Source organism: Cheilinus undulatus, linkage group 3 (assembly GCF_018320785.1).
Source record: "Cheilinus undulatus linkage group 3, ASM1832078v1, whole genome shotgun sequence".
NCBI classification, from domain to species: domain Eukaryota; kingdom Metazoa; phylum Chordata; class Actinopteri; order Labriformes; family Labridae; genus Cheilinus; species Cheilinus undulatus.
This window is the reverse complement of record NC_054867.1, coordinates 11666793-11679405: the sequence shown is the minus strand read 5'-3', so window position 1 is coordinate 11679405 and position 12613 is coordinate 11666793. Positions and strand designations below refer to the sequence as shown.

At 37.8% G+C, this 12613-nt stretch overlaps 1 protein-coding gene across 1 annotated transcript in view; it reads left to right on the top strand.

Annotated features, from left to right (window-relative positions):
• Positions 1-12613, top strand: part of cntn3b (contactin 3b) — a 77646-nt gene that overhangs the window by 25269 nt on the left and 39764 nt on the right. The window contains exon 4 of the mRNA XM_041783201.1: positions 8061-8236. Within this exon, the coding sequence (XP_041639135.1) occupies positions 8061-8236 (176 nt within the window). The remainder of the gene's footprint in view (positions 1-8060; positions 8237-12613) is intronic.

The window sequence follows — 12613 nt, the reverse complement described above, 5'->3', positions numbered from 1 at the left end:
TAGGCATTGGTCCTCTTCACACCCTATAGGGCAGAGTGTTCAGATGTGTTTTACATGTGTTTAGATGTTGTCTACTGTACAGTGATCACCTTTATGGTTGTTTTGCTCATGTTTCTGGTGTATTGTTGTTGTTTGCATCATGAGTGAAGTTATCCAGTAAGTTAGAATTGCTGCCCTTTGGTGGATTGGATGCATTGCCTGCTGTAAGGTTGACTCTCTGCTTTGTTCTTAACAGAAGAGACCCAAATGGCCACAGATTTTCAAGAGTTACCGCAGCTCCGTCATATTGCAAAATATTTAACAATTTCAAATGTGTAGTTTAACATTTGTAATGTTGACCAATATAGACACTTTGTGTTAAATTTAACTCTTTATGAATGTAATTAACACTGTCAAATTTGTAGTGTATTTGACTTCATTATAAAGGTGTGACTTCACCTGAACAACCTGGAGATCTATTGTCTTATTGTTCTTGTCAATAAAGAAATCTTATTTTTCACTGTGCAACTCCTCAGTAGCTACTCAGAACCTAGAGTAAATTTTAATTTAGATACTTTTTACTGTTACTTGAGTAAAATTTAACCAGAATAACTTTACTTTTACTTGGGTACAATAGCATTGTACTTTTTCCACCTCTGTACATAATACACTGGGAACTGCTACTGTAAGCCACTCTTCCGCTGTTGGGTCTCAGTCATGTTTTGCTATGCTTACTTTTGTCTAGGGCTGGGCAATTAATCGCAAATTGGATGAAATCGCAATATGGCCCGCTGCAATTTTCAAGTTGCAGAAGGTGCAATATTTCTTTAACCTGAAATTTGTGTCAAAATACTAGTTTAAAACTTTTTTTGCAGCAGAGACATTTTGCATTGCATATCATGCAATCATTCTAGGCATATTTTTAGAATAGTGTACAAAAAATCCTTTTTCTTCTTTTCTTTTCTCCATTTTTCATGTTTTTCTTATTAAATATTAAAATTATATTAAAATTATCATTCCATTAATACAACAGTTCATTTCCAATTTGCAAAATGAGTCAAAATCATCACAGTTAGGTATTTTTTTTTTCCCAAAATTGTCCAGCCTTGGTTTAATCTAATATTATGTTGGTTGTAGTATAGAATGAATTATTGCTTGTTTTTGTTGGAAAGTGCATGAGATTAAGAATTTAAGATATAATTGCATGTTAAATCACAATTAGATTATTTTCCAAAATTGTTCAGCCCTACTTTTGTCCACAATGATTCTTTGCCATCAGTTGTGTTCAGTTGCCTAAGCCCACCCCTGCAAAGAACACCCGCCACTTATGGTGTGGCCCGGCTGGGCATTTCTAGGGTGGGTAGATTGTATGGTTAATTTACTGAACAGTATTTGGATTTTTTTGGTTTCATGGATGAATTTTGCACAAGTGAGAAAAGCTGTTAAAATGATCTGGGCTGCGAGAAATCCCAGAATGCTTTGCAAGTAGTTTGGAGTGCAAACTAGGATGTGAAACTAATTAGTGAAACCCAAATGCTGGTTTACTTTTAAGTAAATCCATTGCAGTGAGTGTCATTTATCTTGAACACAGTCCTCGATTCAAATGAGAAGTAAACAGTAGAAATGGTGAGTAGCGCTAATCTCTCCTCATTATATTTTGCTGTTTTAAATGAGAGCTAACCTTTCAAAGCAGACTCCATGTCTGTCATCAGGCAAATCCACCTTGAGTAGCTCTAAACCACAATGTTTGAGCCTGTCAGCATTGTTTAAGGAGAACGAGGCGGTAGCTACTGGTGGGTGTGTCTCCCAACCGGCATTGGCATGAATTTTATTTGTCAAACTATGGCAGCGGTAGCCTGTCAGCTCCAGAGAAGTGCATGCCTACAACCTCATTTTTTCTTATCGCTCTGATACGTCCTTCATGAATGTGACAAACGTAACGTTCCTCCAGTCACCTTCTTATGATTTTTTAAAAAGTCCTGCCATTCTGCATTCTATGGGAGCTTTCCCAGATGAATGTGAAATATATCCATGCAGTGGATATTTGAAATGGTCTCTCTGGCTTGTCAGGATAAATAAGAGCCCCCTGGTGACAGAACTTACATACTGCATACTGTAAGAAAAATTTGGTGTGTGTCATAGAACTTGAAACCTTTGTAACCTAAGAAGAGTAGAGCTTATGCAGGGCTCCAGACTGCCCCTAAATGGTCACATTTTGCCCCTAAAAGTTGAGACAGTGCGAGTAAATTTTCCATCTACTTGCGCATGTGCGACCGGTAAATTTGCTGATTTTTAAAATTGTTAATAAATATTTTTTGTTGCTGACAAACTTCTGCTCCACACTTCAACCCAGTTGTTGGCAATAATGCACAAACGAGCTGGTTTACCAACCGACATTAACTCCAAAAGAAGAAGGCATATTATCTGCCTCGAGGCTTCGCTTAAATCCGTCATCCTATCCATATATGCTGTGGTATAAGCTTGACATCGCGCTGTGGTGCACAGCGTGCTGTGTTTCACACCGATGGTTATTTGTGTAGCTCAATGTATTTGTTTTTACTGTTATTATAATGTAACATGCAGTAAACATGCGCTGTGCTTGTGAAAATCATGAGTGAAGAGCAAGCAGCAACCTCCAGTCCTAAAAAATGAAGCCGATGCGGAAGTGTCAAAATTGCTATACCGTGACTGTCCACTTGAGGCTGGCTGCAGAAACACCAGAAGTTCCATCTGCACACATGTTAAACAGCCGGTTTTGACACACGAAATAAACTGGTTTACAGCCTGGTTCAAAACACCAAACGGGTCTCATTAGCTAGTGTCTTATTGTGCTCCCACTGTAGGGGGGGTGAATTTGTGTTGTACCACGATCGTTTGGATTATATTTAGGATGAAAGCTGATTGGCGCGTCTCATTTGATTGACAGAATGCTCGGCAGGCAGAGGCTCCGTTTCTGTCAACCAGAATGCTAGCAAGCAGGCTGACAGGAAGTCGCGCTTAGTGGGCGGGCTGTTAGGTTGATCCAAAGTTTGGTTGAGACCACGATTTCAATATGGAAGCCTCCACTAATGGGCTTCAAGAACTGTTTTAGCCCGCCTATTGTAAGCAGACGACTGACGTCACACAGGGTTTGTCCAATTCTTTCTACAGTCTATGGTGAAGAGAAAGAAGATGATGCATTCATGTTGACAGAACCTCGTCCTGCTGCGCTTTTACACATTCACTGGCTGTGAAATAATGGCAGATGTGGTACTATGCTAACGCTGTAGCGATATTTTATCGTAAAAAAGGTTTAAATAAAGAAAAACAGTTTCCTACAGAGTCCGAAGAGCCTTTAAGGGGTGAAAGTGTGCAGAACTCCGAAATTACAAGCAGCCTGCACCACGGGCTCATACGAGATAGCGGTCAGTTTATGTCTGCAGACTTCAGGGAATTTTATAAACTTCACTGAAGAGAGACATGCTTTATTATTCAAGCCTTGCTCAGGTGCTTTCTCCCTCTCTCTCTCTGTCTCTTCTGCGTGCGCACATCATGCATTTAATTACCGATTTATAATTCAGCACCCGCACATCTTTGTTTCGGCATATTTTTTTCAAAATCCTTTGGCACCCCAAAGCATTTCATAAGACTACATTTTGTTGATTAATGCCAGTTAAATAGAAACGTTATTGCTACTAACAGTGACTGAGACAGAGAGAGCGAAGAGGTCAGAGTTCACCATCATACAGTCAGAATTCAACACCCTTTGAGAAATAGATCAAATTTCTGGAATGTAAAAGTCCATCTTCCAGAATTCATTATACCATTGTGTGGATAATGGAGAACTATTTCTTGCTAGAAAGTGAAATATTACACTAATGCTTGAAGTAGAGGAGGTCAGAATAGTAACGTGTCTCTTTACCTTAATGACAAAGTGAAAAATAAAAGTAAACTACAATACAAGAAATAGGGAATTAGCAGCCAGAATTTCCTGGGAGATGATCCCTAAACCTCAATTATGGCATAATCTAATGGAATTATTTAACTTCCTTTCCTTTCAACTTTAATAAATGTAAATTGCTATCAGAACTATCTTAATTATTTTGTTATGATAACCTTTTAATACCTATTTTTAACATACAAGTAGTCCATTTAAGGGACCCACTGTGTTTTATCATTTGTTTGGTACTAATTCTCTTGAAAAGAAGCAAAAGGGATTGATTTTAAAATTGCAATATTTGTTATTAGAGTACTCCCTTAATCGTCAGAAGAATCGATAGAGTACTCGATTACAAAAAGACTTGATAACTGCAGCCCTAATACCCACAGCATGCAGGGAACACAAAATTTGCTGATAATACTGGCACTACACAGTTAAAACATGACACTCTGAGCAAACACAATGCCAGTCGGAAACATAAAATGTGTATTTATCAGTAATACAGTGAAAATGAGGAGAAACGTGAATATTTATTTTGCAAGTCAATTTACAGTGTGCACCCCTAAATTTTCTACTTGTGCCCCTAAAATTTTAAGTTAGGGGCCACTGCTCCTAGTAAAAAAAAGTTAGTCTGGAGCCCTGTTATGTCCTTTTTAATTTCCTTTTTAGTGTACTGTTCTCCTATGTTGTTTGCACATAATTAGAGGTTTAATATGCCATAAATATTTTATTTGACTAATCCTTGAAAAGGGCTCTTAATCCCTAGTCAGCAAACATGATTTATCAGCACTGCTTTCTGTAAGGATTATTTCATAAAAAGTTTAGATTTTGTTGCTGTTGGCTACTAATGATCTTGGAGGTTGCTAATGTTAATAATATTCCTTCTTTCTGTAACTGAATAAGGGTGCTTTGTTTATCTTCTGTTGGCACAATATCAAGAGCTCCGGGAAGAAAAGCAACAAATTTGAATGGAATGCAAAAAATCTTGCAAGCGCAGGAAAAACACATCATTATTTTGAGGCAGCATGGGATTTTCACTTAAGTTTTCTCAAGATGTTGGCTATGCAGCTTTACTTTCATGTTTTTTTATATTTAAGTTAACCTTTTTCTCCTTCTAAAGCTCCTTTAACATTTCCAGTTCAAGGTTGGGTTTTTACTCCCGTTTTGCTTCGCTGTCAGTGTAAATATTCCAGAGGCTCGATGGTGGGGCGTGATCATTCTGCAGCTGAGCGGGAATCAGGTTAACTACGGTGTAACAGGGCAACAGGGTGTCACTGTTGATGTTTTAGCACGCAGCTTGCAGGGCAGAAAAGTGCTGTGTTTGTGCATAAATGTGAGCGCGTATGGTTGAACGTCTTGCCTCCTGTGCATCGCAATGCTGTCATGCAAAGTAAAAATCACACAGCGGGATTCAAATATTATGCCATAGTGGGAAAAAGCATTGAAGTACAAAGGCATAGTGACAGCAGAGCTTTACAGCACCATAGAAGACTTGCACAGTAAAAGAAAGAATATTGGTTGTGTCAGTTGTACAGACATTATAACACATGGTCAGGTATCTGCTGTAGAGGGGAATCTGCAGGGAGCCTTTCTCATCTAATAAGTTCATTCATGCTGGATGGCTGCAGCTCTGACTAGATTCCCATCCTTTTTTGCAACTGTCCCCATCCCGTCTTCCTCTTACAATTACCCTTCCCACAGAAGAGTGCGGTATAAGGGCAGTAAAAAATTAAAATGAAAATAGAATGAGAATAGGGTCTATTCAAAATGTATGCATTGAAAACATGCATGCTATTTATCAGTGTGTGTTTTGATATATGGGTGATATTCTTAGAAACAGAAGCTTTGTACTGACAAGTGTAGAGCAATTAAAAGAAATATCATTGTGCAAACAGTGACAAAATCATTTAGATTAAATGACTGGCAAAGACTGTAAGCTGAATAATGCAAGTCACAAGATGAAAGGCTGTGTCATTTGTAGTCTGTCAGGCGGGACACTTGGGAGAGTCATGGCTGGCTTCAAGACTTCATGAGGCATCATTTTAACTGCCTATTAGTTTGCCTTGGAATAAAAGCATGCTTGTTTTTTTCCTTCCCTTCTCATATGAAATGTCATCTACAGCCCTGAGACACAGATAGACTTGTACATGGCATTTCAGTAAATCATTGTTACTCAAAACTCATATGGAAATGAGGATTTTTTTCTTCAGCATTAATCTGCATCTATCCTTAATGTATCTGAAATAAAGACCTATGAAGCTTCATTCTCTTGTAGATGTGACTGATTTTTTTTTTAAACAGTCAAAGTCAGTTTCACAGACTGGAGATTGCAGTTAATTCTGTATCAAGTGTTTTCATCTCACAGCGTGCTTATGTCTCATGTCTCGGCTGAGGCTGTGATTAATAGCTGTGACTCCCATATCTGAGATTGCTTGGATGAGTATCTTGTGACCTTTCCTTAAGGGAAATGGTCTGTAGACAATGCAATATGAAGGTGTGAGAAAAGCATATGTCAGAATTATAGTAGAACAAACATGGACTAATTAGAAAACACTCAGAGAGGGCAGCTACCAAGGCTAAACAGCAATATGCATACATAGTTTCACTAAACCCTTTTGCCACTTCTTTTCTGCTCATTTTTGCCCATTTTAATCACATTTCACTATTCACTATGCCCGTTTTTGCCACTTTTTAACCCATGTTAACCACTTTTTCTCCCCATTTTTGCCACAAAGTTACTGTTGTTGACCCATTTTTACCACTGTTAACCCCTTTTCATCACTTTGTTTGCACATTTCTGCCACTTTGACCCATTTTTGCAACTTTAAATGTTTTGAGCCACTTTAACCCATTTCTGCTATTTTTAAAGTTTCATTACACACCCTTTTCTGCCAATTTCTGCCACTTTCCAGCTTTCATTTCCTTTGTTGACCCATTTTTACCACTATTAAGCCCTTTTCCAAATTCTTTCCCAAAATTATCTACATTTTAGTATTTATTATGCCAATTTTTGCAACTTTAACCAGATTTGACACTATTTAACTAAGTTTCACCTTTTTAACCCTTTTTTTCCTGCCAGTTTTTGCAACTTTCAATTTGCCTTGGTTGACCCATTTTTACCACCTTAACCCCTTTTTGACCCTACTTTCTTCCATTTTGCCAATTTCGTCCATTTTTGCTGCTTTTATTTCTTTTCATCACTTTTTCTACATGTTTCTACCACTTAGACCAGTTTTTGTGACTTTAAACATTATTTGCCACCCCTCTTTCTGCCCATTTTTGCCACTGTTCACCTATTTTGATTCTGTTTTAGTAAAAGGGATTTACATTTTTAAGAAGGCTTTATACTGCGGCATAAATGAATCAAACAAATAATTTGTTGCTTTGATAAGTGTTATCAATAATAATAATATATGGAAATCACAGATTATCTTTACAATTGACCATCATATTGCTGACCTCTATTTATCCCCTGTTTGACTGGGCCCCAGGGACCTCTTCCACTTATCTCCCCTTATTAGAGCCTTGGTTGTGGTGTTGTACCAACATGTGCCAGTTTGCATTCAGTGATAGCAGAAAACAGTTGCACCCATGACAAACTAAAACCTTATCTAATGTAAGTAGCTTTTTTTATTTTCTTTAAGGGGCAACTTTTTCTGAAAGATAAAGGATATGTATGTGACACTCTGTGTTACACCTAGGGACAACTTTGAAGGTTTTATTGATACAGGGGGACTGGAGGCTCTGACAAAATTCTAGCCTCAGCTGAACAGCAACCTTAATTTTTAGTACAGACATTCTTTGCATTCATGTATTTTACATCAGGACATAGATTGGAAGAAAAATTGGCATGTAGATCTTTGAAATAAAAAAGGCCTTATGGAAAACTGTTTACACTTCAGAATAATGATTTTGTCAATGATAAATAAATAATAGATTAATAAATAAATATTTGGAGCTTTAACTTTTCCTTCCTGGCTTGATGTAGGGAAACTCACCAAATGCATCTTTCATTGTTAGTAATACAGAACCCTGCCTCTATTGCTCACCTTTTATCGTCTCAGCATGAAGCTGACTGATCAACTGTATTGATCTCTGTGACAAACACTTAAGCATGCATTTCTAAAGGGATCAGCTACTGATTGTGTTTGCATTTTTCCAGTTGGTCGCTTAACGGGACACTCATCGATCTGGGGAATGACTACCGGCGTCACATGTCTGGGGGCAACCTGATCATTAGCAACCTGGACAAGGACCAAGACACCGGGGTATACCAGTGCACCGCCTTCAACACATGGGGCTCCATTCTCAGCCATAAAGCCAGCCTGCAATTTGCATGTAAGTGAGGTTACAACTATAAATGTTTCTGGTGTTATTCTACCACTTTTGACCACCTCTTTGTGTTAGCTGAAAATGTGTTAAATGTGTGTTACATAGTTGAAGCTAAGGCTGTCCTTTGTTCCTTTTTATTCACATTTTCTCTTTCAGCTGGACAAAAAATCAGAACTGTAAATGGTATTCAAAGAACTGAAGAATGCAACAAACTTGGCAGAGGCAGCAAATCTCTGAGCTGAATCTATTCTTAAAAAACATCCATGCTCAGTCCAAACTTACTTTCATTTTATCAAAATGATATGTAAGCCTTGTAACACAAACTTTGTATCTGCGACCGTGCAATCATGATTTCTTGTATCACATATGAAATAGATAACAAGCAACACAAACGAGACAAAGGGACTTTTTTCAACAGTGCAAAGCACATTGTATTCACTAGAATATGTAGAGACTATGACTTGTGGTGCGTCTGTTTAAATATTTCTCTCAATACAGTGAAAAATCTGGGCACAAAGACTGGAACAGAAAGCAAAGTGGTTGGATCGAGTTGCTTTATTATGCATTGCTATTTTTTCAGTGTAACATGAATCCAGCCAATCAGAGTGTTCGCTCTCTTTCCTTTAAAGAGCCAGGTGCACCTGCAAGCTCGTGTGTTGGTATTCACACCACAAATGGCAGTCTTCAATTCCAAAAAGATCAAACTCCTGCTTTGTTCTTAAAAAGACCAAACCCAGACCAGCTCGATAAGCCTCTCTCCTTTCATTATGACACAGAACATACACAGTAAACTGCATTTGATTAGCAGATATACGCTAAATATCACTGAAGCATTAACGCAACATGCATGTGTGGAGAACTCAGGACAGTTTGTATCAATATCTGTGGGCTAGGATTGCATCTGACCATTCTTCGTTTTGAGATAAACACAGCTGCATCGGGTTGAGGTGGAATTTTCTACCCTTTGTGTTAAGGGCAAAAGTTAAGTTGGAAAATAGTGCCCTGGAATGGGGTTCTGCCTTCCAGATCTTCTGATAAAATCTGCTGACTATTGATCATGTCCCAAGGATAGAGAACCTTTCACTTCCTCTCAGGAAATTCACTGCTGTTATCTTCATTGGCCAGTAATGAATCTCACTTGTGGGGACAGGGTGAAGAGCAGAGCTGCTTGACATTTATTGTCTTGCCTAATGCACAGTGAGGAAAGTCCAGGATATTAGCATGACTGATACTTGGCTTCTCTGTGTAATGAGGCTACTGCCCTAAGACAGAAATGTCATGCATTCGTTGCTTTATTCCCTGCCTATAAAGTCAGCTGCGCCCACTGTTGGCTTTACAGTATGCTCCCCAAATGAATTAGATTTAGAAGTAAAATAACTATATTGATGTGAAATTAATGCTTACATATTTTCAAACACAGCATCTATGTGAATTACAATGATTACTTTTTCACACTTCATTCAAAAGAAATTCTTCTTTCATATGAGTTGACATTATTTTCACAAGCCATGGTAATGTCATTCTTATCTACTTAGAACTAAAATCTGAAACTGTGATAATTAGCAGCTGCACATGTACGTTTAATTTTCTCTGCCAGCTTCATTTGTAAAAGACATCTCATTAGGATAACACACATGGACAAAACTGTTGGTACCCTTCCATTAAAGAAAGAAAACACACAGTGGTTGCTGAAATAATTCAAAACTGACCAAAGTAATAATGAATAAAAAGTTGCTTGAAATTGCTAATGAAAATCAGACATTGCTTCTTAAATGTGGAATCATTTTAATAAAACAAAACTAATGATACCAGCCTGGACAAAAATAATGCTACCCTTAATATTTTCTTGCACAACCATTTGAGGCAATTATTGCAATCAAGTGATTTCTGTTACTCTCAATGAGACTTCTGTACCTGTCCACAGGTATTTTGGCCCACTCCTCATGAGAAAACTGCTCCAGCTGTCTCAGGTTTGAAGGTTTCCTTCTCCAGACTGACTGTTCAGCTCCTTCTACAGATGTTCAATAGGATTTAGATCAGGGCTCAAAGAAAGCCACTTTAGAATACTCCAGTGTTTTGTTCTTAGTCATTTTTGGCTGTTTATAGCTGTGTTTTTGGGTCATTATCCTGTTGGGGGAGAGACACCCTGTGCCAGATGCAGCAAAGCAGACCCAGAACATACTCGAGCCTCCTCCATGTTCCAGAGTAGCTGCAGTGTTCTTTTCTTTGTATGCCTCATTTTTGTGAACATAGAGCTGATGTGACTTTCCAAAAAGCTCCAGTTTTGTCTCTTCTGTCCAAAGGATATTCTCCCAGAAGCTTTGTGGCTTGTCAATATGTGTTTTTGACAAATTCTAGTCTCACTTTTTTATGATTTGCTTTTTCCTCTGTCATCTTCCATTAGTCCACTTTGGATCAAACAACGACGAAGAGTGTGTCCTGACACTGATGTACCTTGACCTTGGAGTTCACCTCTAATCTCTTTGGACATTGTTCTGGGCTCTTTGGTTCCCATTCTTATTATCCATATGTTCAATTTGTCATCAATTTTCCTTGTGCGGCCACATTCAGGTCAGTTGACTACAGTCCTGTGGACCTTAAACTTCTGAATAATATGGTCAACTGTAGTCACAGGAACATCAAGCTGCTTGGAGATGGTCTTATAGCCTTCACCTTTAACGTACTTGTCTATTGTTTTCTTACTAACTTCCTGGGACAACTGTCTCCTTAGCTTTCTGTGCTCCATGTTTAGTGTGGTACACACCATGATACCAAACAGCACAGTGACTACTTTTCATCCTTTAAATAGGCAGACTGACTGATTACAAGTTTGAAGGCACCTGTAATGCTGATTACAGGACACACCTTAGTTTAACATGTCCCTATGATCTTTTCTAGGAGTACGGTCAATTTTGTCCAGGCCAGTTTCATTAGTTTGTTTTTAAAATGATTCTGTTGAACCACAATTCAAAGCAATGTCAAATTTCCATTACTTTATTTTCAGTATTTTTTAATTTGTTATTACTTTTGTTGGTTTAAAGTAACTTCAGTGACCATTGTGGGTTTTTCTTTCTTAAACAGAAGGGTACCAATGATTTTGTCCATGTTTGTAAAATCACATACCTTAGAACCAAAAAATGTCTGGGAAAGTTTTGTAAAAATCAAACAAGTTAAAAACTATATCGAGTGATAGTTTGCTGTAGGGCGGTACAATATATTATCATTATCTCTTTAATAAATAGCTTTCCTTTTTTATGTGTTATAGTATAAACATTAATTTTATGAGAAAGAGGGAAGTTATACCAGACAAATACTGGATACATACACAGTTAAAAATTGTCTGCACATTTTATTTAATAAAACTAGGTGTGTGAAGATATTTTCATACTCAGATTTACACTGTTCTTTAAATAATTTATCAAATTATTATCATTTTTCCTCATTTATTCTCTTGACTACGGTACAATACTAATAATACAAGCAGCTGAATAAATCTGCTCTCACTTTTTGGGTAGCAATAGATAGATTGTTCCATATCTACCCATTGCTTCAACTGTTTCTGACAGTGCAATGTCAAATTAACTCTTCTGTTCATAAAGAAGGGTCATGAACAGAATATAGGGTGCACTTCTAAATCAATTTGTTCAACTTCCACTAAATGATGTTTTACATGTATTGTTAGTCAACGATTCATAGTGTGAAAGATGTGACAGAAAATGGGCTCAACAAGACTCAGTAGTTTTAAAATATGTCACTTAAATGGCTCTCAGCTATTCAGCTTGAGTTGACATACTTCCTTTTCTGCACCAGATAGCAGCCAGTGAGCTAGATTTGGAGACTAGCTTGTCAACATAGTTGAGAATTTTAGCGACTAAAGAGTCGAATCATTTTGAAGTGAACATTTTTCTTGCATTCTTTGGTTTGCTGGATGCACAGTACCAAATGAAAGATAACTGGCGCTGAAAATGATGTGTAATGTTTGCTGGCACAACTGATAGAAACGGATTAAAAACTCTGATTGCAGCCAGTCTGACCAGCTGTAACTGTTGTGGTATTCCCAAATGAAGATTTCCTGCCAAGAATAGTTGAAACATACTATATAGCAATGAAAGTCTTACTGTAGCTATATTACCTAGACAGTCATCTTTTAAAAGTATTGGTGGCTTCTAGTAATCTCAACTGATGCCATTCTTTTATGGCATAGTCTGCTTACAAGGAAGTCACTTCTGCTACAGTGAGTTTGGCCTCTGGCTCTTTGAGTTACAGTGTGTGGTCAGTTCACTCCAGTGACGTCCATTATTCCTCTAGTCCAAGGCCAGAGAGGAGAGTAGTGTGTTCCCTGCAGCGCTGAGTCCAGATACATCTCTACCCTCTCCTTTGCTA